The sequence below is a fragment of the Psittacula echo genome (assembly GCF_963264785.1).
Source record: "Psittacula echo genome assembly, chromosome: 1".
Classification (NCBI taxonomy): Eukaryota; Metazoa; Chordata; class Aves; order Psittaciformes; family Psittacidae; genus Psittacula; species Psittacula echo.
The window spans coordinates 87,108,578-87,128,907 of NC_137735.1; the positions used below are offsets into that span (position 1 = coordinate 87,108,578).

General features: G+C 39.5%; 1 protein-coding gene across 25 annotated transcripts in view; it reads right to left on the reverse strand.

Annotated features, from left to right (window-relative positions):
• Window positions 1-20,330, reverse strand: part of TNRC6B (trinucleotide repeat containing adaptor 6B) — a 149,636-nt gene that overhangs the window by 19,440 nt on the left and 109,866 nt on the right. For 18 of the 25 annotated variants that reach the window (XM_080639181.1, XM_080639162.1, XM_080639170.1 and 15 more), the window contains 11 exons: window positions 19,802-19,847; window positions 12,939-13,087; window positions 11,600-11,770; window positions 9,242-9,367; window positions 8,103-8,234; window positions 7,477-7,572; window positions 7,078-7,252; window positions 5,673-5,807; window positions 5,296-5,472; window positions 394-540; window positions 56-151 (listed from right to left, as the gene is read on the reverse strand). In XM_080639181.1, the coding sequence (XP_080495307.1) occupies window positions 56-151; window positions 394-540; window positions 5,296-5,472; window positions 5,673-5,807; window positions 7,078-7,252; window positions 7,477-7,572; window positions 8,103-8,234; window positions 9,242-9,367; window positions 11,600-11,770; window positions 12,939-13,087; window positions 19,802-19,847 (1,450 nt within the window). The remainder of the gene's footprint in view (window positions 1-55; window positions 152-393; window positions 541-5,295; window positions 5,473-5,672; window positions 5,808-7,077; window positions 7,253-7,476; window positions 7,573-8,102; window positions 8,235-9,241; window positions 9,368-11,599; window positions 11,771-12,938; window positions 13,088-19,801; window positions 19,848-20,330) is intronic. The other 7 variants (XM_080639174.1, XM_080639168.1, XM_080639163.1 and 4 more) reach the window with 2 other exon arrangements.

Here is a 20,330-nt window from a genome sequence, read left to right on the forward strand (position 1 = left end):
TGAGGAACTAGTGAATAAGTGGAAAACATCCAGGTAAGTTTTGAAGTCCACATACCTGAAGTGCTATGAACGTTGGTGAAGGAATTGTCAGAGGCACTGTAGGGCCAGGCACCAGGTGAAGGCAGCGAGGTGTTGAGGGAAGAATTAGACCCTATCACAGGGAAAAGGAGAGAGAAAGAGTAGACCAATTTCACAAAATTTCTGTAACACTGTTAAACCTCAAGAGAGCTACGACTGTGCCAAGCTGTCAATGTGATAACGCAGCCACAGTGTAAAAGCACACAGGCTTCCTTCTTAGTCAAATGCAATAGACTATTTATGACAGGAACATCAAAATATTCTCAAATATCAGAATGACTAAAATAATCACATAGCAGCTGTTCATTGTTTTACCTGTGGTGTTGTCCCGCAGAAGTTGGTGGTCAGTATCTACAATGGGAGATGTGGCTGTCCCCCCAAGCACACTTCCAGGGGTCACATAGGGGTCAGATTCAGGGTCAATGTTTTGTATACCTTTCCATGGCACTCCTGGTTGGAACTCTGGAATGAGAGGGGAAAAAGAAATTAGATGCAAAAAGGGAAATGCCACTTACTAGAAGCAACTGTTGAAGCTATTTTAGGAAGGTAGGTAATTGTCTTCTACACTGTTCCTCAGAAAAAATATCAAGACATTTCTTAATTAAAATCTGTTTCACATTTCCTCCCACGGCACTAGCTCTAGTGCCTAAATACAAGTCTACACTACAAAAAGTAGTGCAAGTGCATATGGCAATCCTTCGACTATTCCTGGTTTACTACATTTAAATGAGGCTTCAATAGTTATACCCTTCCTTAATACATTATATATTTTTTAAGATCTGTAAGATCATACTATATATTTTAAGATTATACTCTGCACACATACTTCGTGTACATGCAGAAACCTGTCTCAAAGAAAGGCTACTTACCTTAAAGAGTTTTTAAACAGAACATCTGACATTTTATACTGTAGGTACACACATACTTTATATATAAACTAGCAGTACTGAGGTAATGCTAAGGTGAGATGCCTTGTGGTAAAAACAACGTATATATTCACTGATGTTCTTCATGCTTCACAATGAGATGGAGCATACTTATTCTTTCCTTTCCTTTCAACTATAGCTCTAGGCATGTCAGATTTTTAAGACAAGAAGATGAGTTATATGAAGTATGAACATACAAAAACTGCAGCTACTCTAAGAAAGATCAGCAAGTCATTTCCTTCTCTGACTAGATGTTCAGTGAACAAAGTGCTGTGGTCCATTTTGGAAGCAGTGATGGAAAAGCAAAACTGCCAAACACAAAAACAAGTAAAGAAGCTTCAGATACTGTGACAATTTGGGTGTGAAAGAGTGCAAAGGTGGCAGATTAACCCCTTGCAGATAGAAGTCCAGGATATGGAACGATATCTTTATTCCCAACCTGAAGTTCTGAAATAATTAATGACAAAATATTTGCATGTAATTAAAAATCCATTATTAAAATTAGGATCCAGGATGTGCTCTCTGTAATGAAACCATGTAGCATAAACCTGGCATGGAAGGGTTCATTTCAGTCACCTTTGTAACAAAGAAGCATAGTCAAGACTGACTTTCACAAATACAGAAGAAAACGTGATACTACTTGTTCAAACATCTGGCACAGCAACAACAGTATTAATGCACTGGCAGGAGAATCTCAGAAGACAGAAGAAATGCTCCACTGGGTCTAAAATGTGGTTCATTTAGCTCAGTATTCTGCTAATAGTGGTGGGAGAGATATCATTTAGGGACAGAAAGCAAACTTGGCTACTACTTTCTGTAGGCTACTGCCCTCACACTCTCCCAGCATCTACAGTCCTTCTACCCAGGATGCCAGAAATACCCTCAATCTGGGAGCACCTGCTTGTGAAACAGTTATTCCAGTGGCTTATCCAATCACTGTTTCAACTGGCTAGTAACATTTGTCTCCAGAAGTTCTAGAAGCAACCTATTCCACAAGTTCACCACTCATGAAAGGAAAAAAGTTGTCAGCTGCTTAAAATGTATGTTTCTTTTCTATCCAGCATTTGCACCAAGGTTCTAGTGCCGCAGAATTCATAGGATGACAATTCTGCATTTATCTTGTTCACTGCTTTCCTGATTTTCTAAACCCCAAACACATCTCCCAATCTTTATTAACAAAATCATCTAGCATACGAGGCATCAACATTTCTAACATTATGAGCAATCACCACTGCCTCAAAGAAGGAATCTGCTCAGCTGCTGCCAAAATACTGCAATACTCTGACAAACAGAATCACCTTATGCTTAAGGAACAAGCAATGCAGCTCTTGGGTCTAGTCTGTGATAAAGAATCCATGAACTCAGGTTAGGATCTGGAAATTAGAACTCATTTGCAGAAATCAAAAAGATCCAAGTCTGGCCTTTGTAAAGATTTCTAAGAATTGGTGAGACTGAAAATTAAGTGCATAGTAAGTGCCAATCAAAACAATAATGAATATTTACACAAGGCTCCAAAGACCAGGCATAGTGTATACAACCACATGCACTCATCAATATAATCCTGGTTTGGAAAAGAGTTTTCCTAGAACTTCAGCGTACTGACGTATTTCCAAACTATCCTTTGGGACTGGCAGTTATTCTTATGCACGTTCAGCAACTCTCCCTACAGACATGCCTAATTTCTAAATAGTAAAGACAACATGAAATGCATTTCTCCACTGGTATTTGAAAGGTTCTCCCAAAAAGTTCAAATATAAGATTATTAGGAAAACCACGACAGACATACCCAAGCCAGACTGCCTGCAGAATATGACTGAACTGCTCTTGAATGGGAAATTTACAGACCAGTATTACTATGCAATTCTGTGTGACGCAACCAAAGATACAGTTCTCACCAACACAGCAACACTTGCTCTCACCTCCAGCTGTGATTATCAGTTTGATAAGGCACCACTTCACTTATCTTCGTGATAAACAAAACTGCTTTCTTGAACAGCAGAATTTCTGCAGTAGATGGCATTTAGGAGGAAAACGTGAAAGGTGTAATCAGGGTGAATGCTGAGTGACCACTGTATTCATTCAAAGGAAAATGCACCTATTTCAAGAGGTTCTCTCCTGTGAACTCATTTTTGTTACCAACTTATTTTCCAGCACTAGGAATTAAAATGGTATCTCCATATCAGGAACTGACAGCAGGCCTCATGTACAAGCTTACAGAGAAAAAGGACCTGCAGTGTAAAACCATTTTTGATCTTTATTCTTTCATCAGGGGTGTTGATAAGGTGGATCATTATTTCAGCTAAGCTTTCCTTCTTGAGGAAGCCAATAAGCTTGAGAGGTTATGAGACAGCTTAAGTGGCTGTGGTTATGGGACACCACCACTTGTCCAATAGTCTATGGACCTCGTAAGAAAGCGCAATACAGCAAAAAAATGTTTAAAAGCCACACGCCAAACCCCATGATCTGTTACATGACATATGCAGTCACAGTCATGGGCTATTAATTTATACAAGAAATTAGGGATGGTACTGATGAACTTGGTGAGTTTATATTCAGGATTTGTAACCTCCAGTTACCCTCTCACAGTGGTGAGGCAGGCAGCACCAGAAAATATTTAGTTATCACTGACAGTGAGACTGCAGGTATGACTAAGAAAGCTCTATGGGTATTAATGAGAGACAAAGAGTAGCTGTTCAGCTTCTCATGTCTGCAATAGCCTTCTGCTACTGAGAATCTTGCCAGAACCAGCAGCTACTCCAAAACCTGTAAACAGGGCAGAGCTGATTTTCACATACCTCTCCTAACATTCCAAGGAGTACTGTATTTCTCACTACTATATATGGGAAAGGTGACTGAAAAGATAAGTTCAGCAACAATGAGTCTACAAGGGAGGTCCCGAAAAAAATAAATTTTTGGTGGTTTCTTGCATTATTAATAGTAACTCCAGTTTAAGAACCAAGCTTTACCAGAAATGTTACTGAACCACCAGGCTAACAGAAAGGTAATGCAAATACACTTCTACAGAGAGCAGTCAGTGCTATGAAAATGTGGGAGCGCACATGTTCTTGAGAAAACTAATTCTTTAACTCTGTTACCTCACCAGAAAACATTTTCTGCCATAGTTAGACATGGGGGGCTTCCTACACAGACTCAACTAGGTTGGAAAAGACTTTAAGATCAAGTCCAACGTTAACAACTTCTGTAGGCTTCCTCAGTTGTATTGCTCACACAGATTTCTAGGCTTTCTGATGCAAGGTCTGAACTACTGATTAACCCAAAAGCTATACCTGCAGCTTTATTTTTTCATATCAGAGGGGATACAAAGCAGAGAATTTGCAGTCAGTAGTATTTCCTTGGAATGTAAGAGTCTTCCCAGGCAGAGAAAAATCACAGCGTCCACTATTTGCTGAACAGCACTGGTGATTAATCCATGCAACTTCAAGGACACCACTCTGTGTCTAATGAATGTTTTATATAGAAAATGACACGTGTATTCAAACACACATATATTTTTCCTAGATATCTGAGTTTTCTACTGGAAAGACAAAATTCTGCCAGTGAAACTCTAGAAAGCTTAAAAAATGTGCTAGTGCCTATAATCCAAGACTCAAGAAACTTCTACTCAAGCCACAAGATTGCTGAGTAGCACTGAAACATGGCAACGCTCCTTTACATGACATGAGCAAAGCTGACCCACAACAGCACAGAACACATTGAATGCATATTGTACTAATACTGCCGGCAAGGGAAACCTTGTGGTCTGCAATGGACCATATTTGTGAACAATTGCCAGAAGAAACATTCATGATACATAAAATACAAAAGGTCAAGAAAATCCTGTTCCCACCATCATGAAAAACAAGCTTTCACATCTTTTGCTTTCTGATTGCACGCTCTCAATGAGAATTTTTACACCCTGTGTCAGCCTAACACAATGCAAATAAGGAGTCAAAACGAGAGGAGGGAGCTAGTACTGTGTATTCTATGAACAACTGTCCTCATGAAAAGTTCTGTAAATGTAAAGTCACCAAACTACAGAGAGTTCACCTAACAAAACCAAAATACTAGTCAGGCAATCCAGCAGTTATTTCATATTTAGATTAGCAACTTTTAGCTGGAAATTCCAACATTTACATTCTAATTTAATGTGGAAAAAATTAAAAACACCCAACAAAAACCAGACAGGCCAAGCAAATATTTTCCTTGCAGTAGTCATTTAAAAAGCACAATGAGAAAGATCCCAGCACACCTACTCTAAAGTTAGGACATAGCCCCTGCCCTCATGCAGTACCTGGAGGCCAGCTGGTGTTGCTGGATTTGCTTCCAATCTTGTTCGTTGGTGGCGATTTGGCAGGTAACCAACTATCACCAGCATGGCCGGCATGGCCACCCAGTGGGTCGCCCTGAATGATGTCGAACTGGTTGTAGGGCGATCCTCCACGAGTCTTCCCAGGGGGCACTATTGCACCTGAGCATTAAAGAGACACATTTACACTTGGGAAAGGGTGGGATCTTTACCAGTACGGGATACGAAACAAAAAAAAAATACTTAAGATGTATATTGCTAAGACATCCACTAACTTGAAGCATAGTTTTATATGAGCTATTTCACCTCCAGTAATGAGGATACTGCAAGAACATTCCCCAAATAGCCAGTCCCCTTCTCACCATTTTTGTGCATATTGGCATCTTGTGAAGCCACAGAGGGCAGCCCTTCCATCATAGTCCACTGCTTAAAGCGGGATTCTGTTCCAGCCTCCTTCCCTCCCACCATGCCATAATCCATGCTACTTGAGCCAAAGCCTGTGAAACAAACAAAACTCCATTGTCATTCACTCTTTTTAAACATCTTTAAACAGGGAGCCATTGTTATCATAAGAAAGGTATTAAAAAAAGAAAAAAATAAAAAAAATCAACAGTAGCAAATGAAATGTTTAAGGGGCAATTTCCAAATAGCCTGTTAGGTCAATACACCACACCAGGATATGCTTTGCTATGAGGTTTGTCATGTTCCCATGTAATGAAAAACAATGCAATTTCTTCAAGTGCTGACAGCTGTTGTAACCTTCACCCTAATGCTTATACTCATTTCACAGTTATTTCTGGACTCACACACGCAGGTTGAGAGAGGCAATTCTCCCCCTCTACCCTGCTCTCATGAGACATCACCTGGAGTACTGAGTCTAGCTCTGGGGCACCCAACACAAGAGGGACACGGCTCTGCTCAAGCGAGTACAGAGTGCCATGAAGATGCTTTCAAGGGCTGGAGCACCTCTCCTATGGAGACAGGCTGAAAGAGTTGGGCTTGTTCAACCTGGAGAAGAGAAGGCTCCACAGAGACTTTACAGCAGCCTCCCAATATTTAAAAGGGGCCTACAAGGAGATGGGAGCACCTTCCATATGAAGATAGGCTGAGAAAGTTGGGGCTGTTCAGCCTGGAGAAGAGAAGGCTGTGTGGAGACCTCAAAGCAGCCTTCCAGTATCTGAAGGGGGCCTACAAGGATGCTGGGGAGGGACTCTTCATTAGGGACTGTAGTGACAGGACATGGGGTAATGGGTTTAAACTTAAAACAGAGGAAGTTTAGATTGGATATAAGGAAGAAGTGCTTTACTGTAAGGGTGGTGAGGCACTGGAATGGGTTGCCCATGGAAGTTGTGAATGCTCCATTCCTGGCGGTGTTCAAGGCCAGGCTGGACAGAGCCTTGGGTGGCATGGTTTAGTGTGAGGTGTCCCTGCCCATGGCAGGGTTGGAACTAGATGATCTTAAGGTCCTTTCCAGCCCTAACCATTCTGTGATTCTATGGTGAGGCACTGGCACAGGCTGCCCAGAGAAGCTGTGGCTGCCTCATCCCTGGAAGTGTTCAAAGCCAGGCTGGATGAGGCTTGCAACAACCTAGTCTAATGCAAGGTGTTCCTGTCCATGGCAGGGGGGGTTGGAACTGGATGACCTTTACAGTCCCTTCCAACCCAAATCACCTGTGATTGCGTAACTTGCTAATATGGTAATGCAATTACCATATTAATAGGGTATCTAAAGGCAATGCACCAAATCGCTTTTCACAGAGTACTTACCTGAACCGTATCCAGGTATTTGCCCTTTGGTCTGTAAATCTGAGAGACCCACATTCAAAGGATTGGGTACCATGCTGTCTAAATGTGGCTTAGGCCCAACAGGGTGGGATGGTGAATGCTTCATGCTAGGCTGCCTCTGCTGCTGCTGCTGGAGGGCACTCACCATACGAGCAATCTGCATATGAAAGAAATGGGAATGATACACCCTATACTGTAACACAGAATTTCAGTAAACATGAAGAAACAGTGACTTCAAAAGGATCCAAAGGACCCTGCTCTCTAAAAAGTGCAGTCTGAAGAGAGCAGATGACATTGCTAAAGCCTGTGCAGTCTCTGCTGAAGACTGCATTTTCCCAGTGCATTTTATACTTCATATGATTGACAAAACCAGTGCCACACCTGTTGCTCCTGCTGTTGCCGCACAGCTTGAGATAACTTCCTCTGGCTCTGTAACAGTTGCTGCTGTTGCTGTTGCTGAAGGAGGAGCTGACACGCCTACAAGGTAAGGGGGGTGGGAAGAGTGAAAACACAGTGCTCATCAGTGAAATGTAATTGCCAGGAACTAGTCACTAGTAAAATGCTTTGCTCAGAACTTCGGTAAACTGTTTCTCATTCCACACAGTCAAATACAATTATAATGGATACATCAAAAGAACACTATTTCTTTCACTTGTTTCTAATTTAACCTCATGCAATAGTATTACTAGTATCTGCTTTATTACCATCACTATGGCTAGAAGTCTAAATAAAACGTTATTAAAAATCAACAAACAACTGCTTTTTGTACAAAGACACAGCTTAGAATCATTACTAACTCACTAAAACATTCACAGTAATTATAACACAGGCCTGTTTAGTTTCTCTGCTGCCCTCCAACAGGGCTGTAGTTTCTTGCACAGCAAACGGGATACTTGTTACAAAAGTAATAGAAGATCAGTAGAACAAACCAAAATTACAACAGAAAGAAAACTCTTTCAGCAGACAATTTGTAAACACTCTGTCTCACAAGATTAATAGTTACTTACTAATTGAAACTGGGGAATCTGTGGAAGCTGGCTCAGCATGGCAATCTGTTGTGGAGAAAGCTGGGGGCCCATATTGAAAAGACCAGGATTCAAGCCACTGTTGGGAAACTGTTTGAGCATGGAGGCCGAAACCTGCATGGAAATCAGTTACACACCCTCAAGAAATGTACTGCTATGAGAAAAGATGATGAAGCATTTCTATAAAGCAGGTATATAAAACACCAATCTTAAATGGTGTTCCGGGAAAGACATTACAGATTTCTTAACACATGACATTTAAACATGCACAATCTATGACTTGAGCAGAGTGAATACCTCACTTGATTGACAATACAGTATTTACATGTGCAGATGCAGACAGACACAGAAAGGTTCCTCCTCCAACCAGTCGGTTGCTAGAGACTGCACTAAAGTAACTAGTAATCACAGTACTGCATTATCACATTAAGAATGTACTGCTTGACAAGGGAAAAGAAAGGCATTCAGGCAGTCACCAGAGCAAAGAAAGAGTGCCTCACAGAAAGAGTTAATCTCTTCGTATGCTGAATAAGCTATAGTAAAAGAGAGGAGTAGGTGGAGAAGAATCCCCGCTTTCTCCCTGCATTATTTCAGAGTTACACAAGAAGAAATCAAAAGAATCTCCAAAAGCCTTCACCAAATCGAAAGTAAAAGGTCAACTTTTGCATTTGGAGATCCTGAGGTCTTAGAACTCTGCAATGTAAGTGCAACATAGAGTACTATGCAAGGCCTCTCTTTTCAGGGGGCAAGAAGCACAGGACAAGACTGATTGAAAAAAATTAAGCAACTTGTCAAACATCAGAAAAACTTTCAGCTTTCACTTTCTTTGTTGTTTTTAAAAATAGTTTGCAAAAACCTACGTAAGATGCAGGATTCCTGAATCTACTCTGAGGTTTAAAAATACTTATAGCGAGCATTTACCATCAACTGCCTTGGAATAAGAAGGCTAATCCTTCTGCACTGAGTTTTAAGTACTTCCAACTATGAATTTCGCTTATCTAAGTTTGCCATTTCTTAACATCAAGTCAAGATTAAGACAGATGTGTCAAGTAACCTCAATGATGTGGTCTGAAGGCTGTAGCCCTATTTTTACAAGTAAGCAGTTACTATAAATTCCTTACCTGGGGAGAAAGAAATTGGGGAGGCACTTGCGCCCGGATATTGGGGGAAGGATTTAGTGGCTGCACTGGTGTGTGCATGCCCCTCGATTGTGCTGTGCTGTTTCCAAACAAACCATGATTGCCACCCTACAAAATTAAAGCAGTAGTGAGAAGATGAATCTTTCAGGATAATGAATTTCTATGCTATTAACTACATATTAATAACAATGAGGCAAGTACTGACTTCACCAGAGTACCCTTAGAATTACTGAGATGTTTGCCCTACATCAGTAATATTCTATCTGGGTTAAAACTGCTGTACTACATTTTTGATACGCAGGCTCCTTCTCCTCTACATTTAAGAGTCATGTTTATCCACTTATTTCAAAGCACATGACAAAGCTAATGTTTCATATTTTGCACTTTACATGTTGGGAAATGGAAACTTGGGAGTACAAACAACACACTCAAAAAACCACTCACTGGCTTAACAGTATGGCAAGACTGTGACAGCAAGAATTCTAGGCCATCATTTTAGACAAGTCAAGTTGAGGTATCCCTCACAAGCCTACTATCTCCTCTGAAGGCCTTTTGCTAACTGGAATTAGAATAGTGAAATTTTATTACAAATCTTCCTTCCGACGTGAAAATGTCAGCATTCTGGATTGGGATGTTTTTCTTTTCCTTTTTTCCCCCCACTAAAGTGAAGAGGGGAAAAATCTTCCAAGTGAGAAAAAGTGTTTGGTTGTTTTCTCCCAGTGATTTATTTTCTAACTGCAAGAATACTTGCTGTTTAAGGGGGGTTTTTAAGGAGAAGAATTTTCTGTTTTATAAGCAACTTCTGTAATAAACCCTACTGCATGAAAAAGACCGAAGAAAATTCATCACTCTGCTTCGCTATTTCAGCCTCTGAGCAGACTGCCTGCCTTTGTAACATCTTTCAATGAAAGCCACAGGAAATGTTATGGACTGTCTCCTACAATAACAGTTGCATGCTGTTGCTTCTAAAAGCAGCAGCTTGTATTCCAAAAGGTCCTTATGTGCCATGATTCTGTTCTTTCATTTCCAAGACCCTCAGCACTTCTCATCTTGTGCTGTACATGAGGATGTCTATGATCCTCAGGTACCTGGGGGTCTAAACAGTACATTTTCCATCCCTCAACCATCATTCTCTGTTCTCCCTCTCCATGCTATACCCAATTTAAATTCATCATTCTTCCAAATTGGGATTGTGCAGGCCTTCTCCAAAACCTTTCGCTTCCTTATGTACCAAGGTTTCATAAACTTTGCCTCCTTTCTACCACAATACTGTGCATTCTCCACCATCTTTTTGCAAAAACTGAAGTCTCTAATCCAGCTTCTATACTGGCAGCATTGTAATCCGCCTCATTCACCTGCATCACATTTCACTTTCTTAATGTATCTTCCCTTTCAGAAACAACTCAAGACATCGCACTAAGTAGGAGGATAAACAAAAAAACCCAAGAGACAGAGTTTTTGTTCTGGAAAGAAATGACTGGAGTCAACTACACATTAAAATTTCTGAAAGGCTTGAAGCTGCAGCTACACTTTCAACCCTCCCTAAGACTCAACAGAGTTCTGCACACCAAATCCAAGAACATGCCTGCAAAATTTGGACTTAATCTGATGTTCAACACTGATTGTGTCACATAGAAACAGAAAGACAACACAAAGAAACACCATCATGTTAGGCATGTGACTGCATAAGCTAGTCCAGCTGCAATACTAAGGTTCTAATCTTTCATTTCCTAGTATTCCTCCAATATTTTCTTCTAGCATAATGCAAACCATAATAGCCAGAAATTCTTCCAAACTGCAGTTAACAACTTCATTTCTTCTCTGCTATTCCCCTGTATAAAGAACAAAAATATTGCTACTTCAAGAGTTTTTAAAGGCTGCTAAATCAATCCTTTCCTTAGGCTGCAAGGAAGGGAGAAGGGAACACGCAGAATGCAAAATGACTGCATTTTTTTAAAGGCACATTTCTACATACAAGGTCATTGGATGGAGTCTGCAAAAATTCAGTGTTGAGGTGGTGGGACAAATCAACAGCCTCCAAGTGGGTTTTAAAACAGTGATTAAAGTAAAAAGGTTGCCACTAACTTCATGACTTCTGAAAAGCACCTCTATCTGCTGCTGCACTGTGATTCAGGAAGTAAGAGGCCAACAAAAACAGATACGATACAGTTTGATAACAGGAACCAAAGTGGACTGATTCTCAATGGCCTGATATAGCTGAAATTTGCATTAACAATATTAACTTATTTAGTAGGAAAACAAATGCAAGCAACCAACTAACCAGGATTAAGCCCAGGTTGCAGCCTTATAACAATGCATCTTATAAGGTGGCCTGCTTACTTGTCTAGCAGCGAAGTTTTGGGGACTGAGCCCTGAGCCGATTGCCCCAAGGCTGACGTTGGATAGTGTGGAACCAGAGGGAGATAGCTTGTAGCTGGGAGAAGGGGAGAAGGGAGAGCAGGGAGCCTCATCCCCAAGGCACCCATCTTGATTGGAGAAAGGCAAAGTCAGCTGAAGCAGCAGTTAGCCAACAGCAGGAGTCGGTTAATGAAGCAACAGAACACAAGAGGAGAGAAAGAGGGAAAGTGAGTGACTAGGAAGAAGCAAAGTTAATTTGTAATAGCAATTACAAGGACAAAACTTCTGACTTAAATGATCACTTGACAAGGAAGATTTTGGTCTGAGGAGATAATCAATAAACTCCTAGAGGTTTATTTTTAAAAATACGTTTTCAACTCTCATGAAGTTCATTTCTGACAGTGGCTATTACCACTACAGAAACAAACACATCTTGAATGAATTCCTGATGTTAGCACACACCTATGAAAATAATGTTAGGACTGCATTAGCTCTGTTAGAGGGATTTTATTTATTAGGCCACCAGAGGGAGTTAGCAAAACTGGGTTTTGGCCTGTTCTACCAAAATGGAGGGGTTAAAAAACCTAATTGACAGTAACACACCTTCAGAATTTTTAAACCAAATTTCTTTTCCATTTTACATATGAAAAACTGTATTTAAAAAATACCTAAAGCATTCTGAATGTACTGGACACTCTTCAATTCATAATGTGAAGCAATTAATGATTGATAAAAATAGTGAAAGCTTCTATTTAAAACAAGCAGGAATATGAAAGAAACACTACCATAACATACAACAGATGTCACAGAGAAACAGATGTCATATAGAAGCTTACAGTACATGGACATACAGCATAAGGGGTTGTGGAATTTAGAAAGCGTGTTTCCAATAAATGACAGACATGAAAGCAGAAAAAATTTGGAAGACTGTGATTACTTATGTTTAGTTACATCTAAACCAACTTTTTACAGTAGATGATGGTAGTCATAGCCAAAAGAATCATTGTGATGAAACCTGTAATGAATTTCATTGCTACTGGTAGTTTACCCTTCCAAGAAAAGCAAAGGGATTTCTTTCTATCCATATTAAGAGCAGTCTGTTCTAGGATAAAAAGCCTTATTCTCCCCAATAATTTAGTTTGTCTAGCACATCTGACACCTCTGTTTTATATACATATCCATTCTACAAACATAACTCCTCTGCACCTTTTATTACTGAGTTAGAAAAGGTTACTGGATTTTTCAGCATTTCCAGGGAATAGTGTAAAAACTCAGACCTCACAGAGGTCGATACTGGTTTATCTAAAGGTATTTTTCTCACCTTCTCAAAATAAGGCCCACTATCTGTGGATCCCATGTCTTTGGAATTAGATGGACGGAACCCAGATCGATCCTTTCTCATCATGTCATTAAAATCCCCAAGATTCATGGTTCGTTTATCTACTTCAAACTTCTTATCTGGGAGACCACCTGTGGAAAAAAGATGAAGATGAAATCAGTGCCAATAATCTCTACCATTATCGTTAATCATGGTTGATGACAGTAAGTTCACAGTCAAAGGAAGTATCTTTAAGATTAGGGTATAAATTAGATCTGTCTTATAATTTAGCATAGCTACAGTTGCTATTAAAAGCGCTGAAAAATCAAAGTAGGCAGTTTCATTTTTAAGACTGAACAAGCCAATTTATAGTTCAATGTGAAGTATTTCTCACAACTTATGTACAGATATAAACATGCATTTCTACAGCAGCCTAGTTCAACTAATGATATTCACTTACACATCATTTTCAATGTCTTCTGAAATTCACACTGTTATTTATTGGTATTCAGTATCTATAGAGACACCACTATTCAAGTTCTGTACTTAGCTTTTACTGGGTTTGGCATCAAGAAATAATTTCTCAAACTGCAAAACCACGCACATAATTTGATCACAACACTTCTATAGTCATGTGAACTTAACTCTTGAACAACACAGATCATCTGGTATACTGTTAACTTCCAGACAGGCAAACAAGCTCCCTTAGCTTGTATGCGATGATTACAAAACCAGTAATAGAGATACTTTTCAAACATCCCCTACAGTCTCCTGCCATTGTTTAAAGAGTAATCCAGTGAAACATGAGGAAGAAATGTTAGTAACAGACAATCAAACTGTAATACATGGTGAACAAGACATCACCTTTCTCTAGAAGCTTATCAGTCGCATGCTTACTGAAGGAAGCTTTCTACGTTACACACTAAACTGCTACCAAGGAACCATTTTGGGGGTCATATTTGGCACCTGCAAGGTATCAGATACATATTGCTATGTTGAAGTAGATAGAAAATATCTTTGCTTTAAAATATGGGCAATGTGACAGAAATGAGCTTTACTGGTATTTTTAGGTTTAAGTAATTCCATTTAGTAGCACAGACGGCCTCTCCAAGAATGGTTTTAAAAGCCTGTCACCATAGTTAACCAAAATCTATGACTCTTCGAAAGAATGGAAGATAGCTATCCTACTCTACAACTGACAAAACACAGTCTTTATCAAACAGAGCAGACAGCTCATCACACCGATACCTTCAAAACGCTTATCTGCTTCTCAAAAAAGCTTCTCAAAGTCAGATTATTTTCTTAGTGCTCCATCACAAACTATTAATATTCATAGATATGTTACTGCCAAGAACATGTGAAATCAACCACTAATTAATTACATGGGGTTTTCCTGCTGGCACAGCTTTCAAAGTTGATCCAGCTTCATCCCCTCAGATGCCTTCAACGTCATTTATCACAAAAATACTTGACAAATCTTGGCTTGTAACTGGAGTCATACTGACCCAGATGAGCTCACGTCTTTCTAACATATCCTAAAAAGCTAGAACTGGCTCTGCAGAAGTAGTCACATAAAATGTCATCTACATCTCAATCCTGTCAATACCTACATCTAACAACTACATACACACAATGCCAGCAATGCACTACCAAAAGGCTTTCATGCTTTAATTCTAGACAAGGAAGTCCTGCCCGTTAGTTGTTTGAAAAGAAACTGAAAGCGAGACAGAGTTGCATCACGATCTGAAATGAAACTGGGTGGATGCCAACACAAGCTGGCTAAGACACAGAAACACCCTTTTGTCTCTTCAGTTATCCTGATGATCCAATCAACTCCTCAAACATTACTGAATAATGCCTTGTAAAACTCCTTGGTAAATAACATGGAGAGCACATAGCAGTACCTTTAAAGGGTTCCAGCGTAGAGATGCATGCCACTTAGTGCTGAGGCACCTGCTTAAACTTCAATACAAACAAGGCCTTGCTAGAGAGATGATTGTGTCCATTTATCCCATTCGTAGAAAATTCTAATGCAACCTTGAAACCTGCTGTGTGAGCCTGTCTTTTGCACTTGCCAACAAAAGCTATAAATGATGCAAGTGGCTGAAGACTTGCTTTACCTTACACATTACGAGACTACTGTTGAAATCTGGAAAGTCTGAATTTTACCCTCTGTGTAGGCAAGAATAACCATGAAGCCCTAAACCCTCTACATGCAGAAATGCGGAACAGGTTAGAAGTCCAGCCATCATCATAAAAGATGACACTCCCACCAGTTCTTGGATTTTCCCCACTATTAACACTGTGAAAAGTGCAAATGAAACAAGAGCTTGGAGGATGACATTCACACCCTAGTGAGGCAAAGACGACTGTTAAGTATATCAACTCCACCACATTTACACAGCTCAAGAAGAAAAAAATAAAACTTGAATTCTGTATGAACAAAATGATATATCATGTGTTTTATATCAAGAGATAGAAAACAGAAACCGCTGCTGATCAAAGTTACCTAAAATATTTGCAAACAACAGACTGAACATGGTGAAAACACATGTACCCCATAGGGTAACCCAAATGGGAGAAAAACCCCCCACATTTGAAATATTTTCTGCTTGACCACAAAACCAAAAACATTTTAAAGATACTTGGTTTTTACCTTTGCCATAAATTTACATCATCCAAGCCTCCTGAGCAAGCACATGTACTTAGATATCGTGTATCTAAGTATATGTTGCATATCAATGTACATAAGGTGTTGCACCTGAATGTTATACCTGGTTATGGTTTTGTAACGTATTTACAACAGACAGCTGCATGAATTACGTTTAAATCAACAGAAAATGGAAATTAATTTCCCAGTCTTTATAGGTGACTTGAGCATTCAGTGACCTGCAGAGGTTGCAATTAATACATTAAAAAAAAAAAAGAAAGACAAAGGTGGCTGTCAAACAGAAGAAATGATGGAATATTAGGTGGTTCTGACTAACTACTTACTGTAGCAAACCTTCAGGACCTACACACTAGGAGGGATTTCAATGGAAAATGCGGTATCCTGCTTTCAAAGCAAAACAAGCTCCCCACTCAAAGGATGTGATAGAAAAATAATTTTAAAAGAGGAAGCAGACCTGCCTCAGGCATGCTATTGATCCATATCTCTTGTGTCTTGGTCACTAAATGAGTCACTCCAGCACCTTGCAATGAAAGCAACACAGTTTTCAAAGAAGATGACTGAGATCAACATAGTAAGAGTTACCTACTGACAACTGGAACTATTTTACAACGCATGATGATCAAAGGCCGAGGTGCTCCATACATACCAAAGTTTTCTTTAATACGTTTGGTCCACAAGCACAGATTTAACTCCAAGATCAATGTGCATTTATCCATAAATTGAGAAAATACCATGCTGGGAGTTCTCATTAGGATAACCTGGTATGCTGTAAGCCTGACTGAAAATCAGTCGAAGAACAAGCCTACCTCATAAGTAAGTCTAGCATTTAAAGTTTAGAAGTAGATATAGGCTGAGCAAAAGTTTATAGCTTTCCACAAGCAACTGTCATAAGCAACAAGAGAGAAACAGCTACAGAAATCAGTAACAGAAAAGCATCAGGAAGATGTCACGTTCTGTAACTTCATCAGCCATCTTTCCTCAGAAGGTCTTATGGCCTTAAGGTCCTCGATAGCACAAAGTTCTGAAGGATCCAAAAGTTTAATTCGGCACTGAAGAACTAAGAGAGCTATAATCAGCATAATCCAGGCTACCATCCTCTTCATTTGTATATTTTTAGATCTGTTGTCTAACAGCAGCATTTGAAGGCAGATGAGACCTGAACATCCAATAAGACAACTTATCTGTGTCTAGAAGATCTTTAGAGAACCATGATACAATCAGAGCCTGAATTCTAGAGATGCTGTACTAAGTCGAAGTGCAGAGATCCAAAAACATCTGTTACCTTCACCAAAACTATGTTGTACTATATATACACATGCTTTAACACCTCTTACTGGGATCCTTAACTATTCAGAGGAAGAAAGCAACTTTATGGAAAAAAAATTAACTACTTAATCCTCTATGAAGTGTGATATGCATTTTAAGAATGTAATGGATTCTAAGCTGAGAGACACTGCAGCTATTTGGATTTCATTAGAGTAACAAATCTGGAGTTGATATTAGATGTACCTAAAGTAGAGCTGCGGTAGTCAAGACTTACAAAGATTAATGAATATTCCCAATAAATTAAGTTTTTGGTTGGGAAAATCCTGACTACAGCATCACACAGGATGCTACAACAGTGGCAGATGAGGAAGTACTAAAACTGGTGACAACACTGATGCAAAGAGGGTCAACATCAGAGCAGACTTCTTGCAAGGCATAATACTGGAATAATTTGGTCAACAATACTAGAAAGACACAGAAGAATTATGGCAGAATCAGAATGGCACAGAAACTGCAATAACAGCATAATGGCCAGTTTCACAAAAACTGCTTTCTGTAGTTGCTAAAATCTACTATTCACATCAGGAATTAATATTTACACTGCTTGCATCTGTAGGGTTTGAACTTGTGCTACTGAGTTTTCCACTGCTACCAAAAGTCCTACGGTTCAATTCAATAGGTTCAATTTCAATCATTTGGCCATCGTATCACTCAGACAGAAGACAGAGGAAAGTAGCGTTCACTACTGCATTACTTTCTGGGGCTGGGGGAAAACAGACTAGTTAACTGTTTTGACATCTGTAAAAACATAAACCCCAAGGTGGCATTTATCTAAGAGCAGGACACACAGCTTCCCTACTGTCACTATTTGATATTTAGATTAAAAAAATAATAATAATAATCCAGAAATGAAACAAAAAGTTGTCACAAAGACAGGATCAAATGCACTAAACTTAAATGCATATGATGCTGAAAAGTGACAATACTTACTATTTAGCACACAGCCAGTCATACACCTGAAGACTAACTTCTATGGCAGGTAATATCTCAGGAGTAAATAGATTATATCCTTAATGTTGGATACAGTCAACTCGTATCACAGACCCCACACTATTCTAGTGTACAGCAATGAATTTCAGAACATATTCTGAAAATTTAACTTGTAAACACCAATTTTAGTTGATCCAGTGATCCCACAGACTGCAACCTGGCTCAGAACTACTTTTGCAGGTGGTTCTTCAGAGATACCACGAAGGGATCACCAGTAATTAATTAAAATTACAGTCTCCCACAGGAAATTTAGAACCACCAGCAGAAAAAGCATTGATTCAAAGTCAGTCACCTCCTCCAGCCAGCCTTCTCCTTCTTACCAAGTCCTTGCTGTGCTTTCAGCAGCTCTTTACGCTTGTATGTGTCCCTATTTTAACTGAGGTAGACACTTTTGGCTATTAGGCAAAAGTAGCTGAAAATAAACTGCTTGGTACCAGCACGTTTTTAAATATGAAACAGGTAAAATGGCTACTGTGTGACAGCATACTGTAGGTCTCAGTGATAATCACATGAGATTCAGAATCGATGGTGTCCACATCTTCATAACGAAGTTGATTTGCACTGATACAGGGACCCCTTCCACGGAGAGAACCACCACATACACACTCCCCTGGAGCCCATAGAGCATACCTCATCTACACAGGAAATTCACTGTTCTAGATGAGAGCTGAGAATACTAATGCTACTTTGACATACCATTTGCTGGAATAAGAATTACAGACCTCTGGCTTTTGACATTGTAACTGGGAAGAATTTAAGACCTCTGTGACATTCCCAACAGTTACAGAAATAGAATTAACATCTCCAAAATTGTTGTTAGCTTTGTCCAGAGGCAAAGTCCTTTAAGTGGACCAGATCTGTCTTCATAGCTATGGGTATGAGATGATCTTCCTGTCTCTGTAGTTTTTAAAGAATCAAAAACTGAACAGATGTTAGAAGAGGAATGAAACCCTATTTCCCTTTATAAGTATCGAATGCTATCCTGTGTAAGTTTTTAACCTTACTAAGCCTTCAAAGACTTGATAACAAATAAAATACAACAATCGAAATAGCAGGATTGGATCATCTCTTTTTTAATACATATTTTAGGGATCCTGTAGGGAAACCATCTCAAATGGCAGAAGATTTCAGGAAACTATGGTATTTCTACTGCAATAATATGATAGTGAACTTTCAGAGACAATTTGGAGAACAAATGCAAAACCAAATCTGATTCCAAGATTTTAAATCAGTATTTCTGTGAAAGTGCACTACTTAGTTTGCCAAAGAAGAAAGTCATGACAAACTAATAGGTGATTAAATAGGATTAATCCAAGTGGTCAATTCCAGCTCCCATTTAAGACAGTGTTTTCCACACAGCCCATCCCACTTAAGCTGTGCAGTGTTGTGGTGAAGCTATGAAGAGTGAAAAATCTAGTTCTACTGAGCAGTAACTTGTAACAGCTTGAAGTAAAGCAATCAAAGAAATCAACTGCAGAAGACATTCTTCTCTCTCACATCACCTCCAGGGACCTATGGTAATTGGGATGTTCTACTGCCAAAAACCAGTCCTCCTCTTCCACCAAACAAAAAGGGATCTTCACTTTCTTGAAACAGTAACAATGAAAACAAACTACATGTATCAAAATAGTCTTAGAATGTCTCTTCCACAAGTTATATCTCCATTCTGTACAGGTACATATCCCAGTCTTGCCTAGCAGTATCAGCTGTGTAACTATTCGAAGCCTACAGCCAAGACACTGGATGCTATAACTCTATCCTTCTATTTGAGGAGTGCTAAAAGCAAGATCAAACCTTTCCAAAACACAGCATGTCATCCACATAAAAATATTACACATGATCTCATATTTCAAATGCACTTAAATTAAACTATACGCACCTACAGACAAGTCCATTTTACTGCCTGGAATGTCCTCAGTTTGACTCTGGAAGAAAAACAAAAAAATTCAGTTCCAACTTCTATGAAATGCTAAGGAATGTTTCAGAAAGGTGAAATGAAGGGAAGACATGCTTGTGCCAATCAAAGTTTTGTTTTAAACTAAACACAAGGATTCTTGACATCAACCTGGACACAGCTCACCTCGACTCCCTAATGTTGTGTGTGGCTAGTTTACTCATATGAAACCAGACACATGAACACATGTGACAGGCTGAGAAAGATGGATGGACAGCTGCTCTGTGAAATGAACCTCTGTCCTCATATGCCAGTGGCTGAGAGATGAAACACTGAAAATAGCGGCCAAAATGATAGTTCATCCTCATGACCTGTCAAGCCATCAAACCTTGAAAAGTGCTGCCAAGCTATGATTTAGTTGGCAGCCTGGGACAGGGTGTTCCCATAGCTTTCAGAAGCATCTACAGTCTAGCAGACTGAATTTGAGCTTGGGAGCCAACAGACATTACAAACT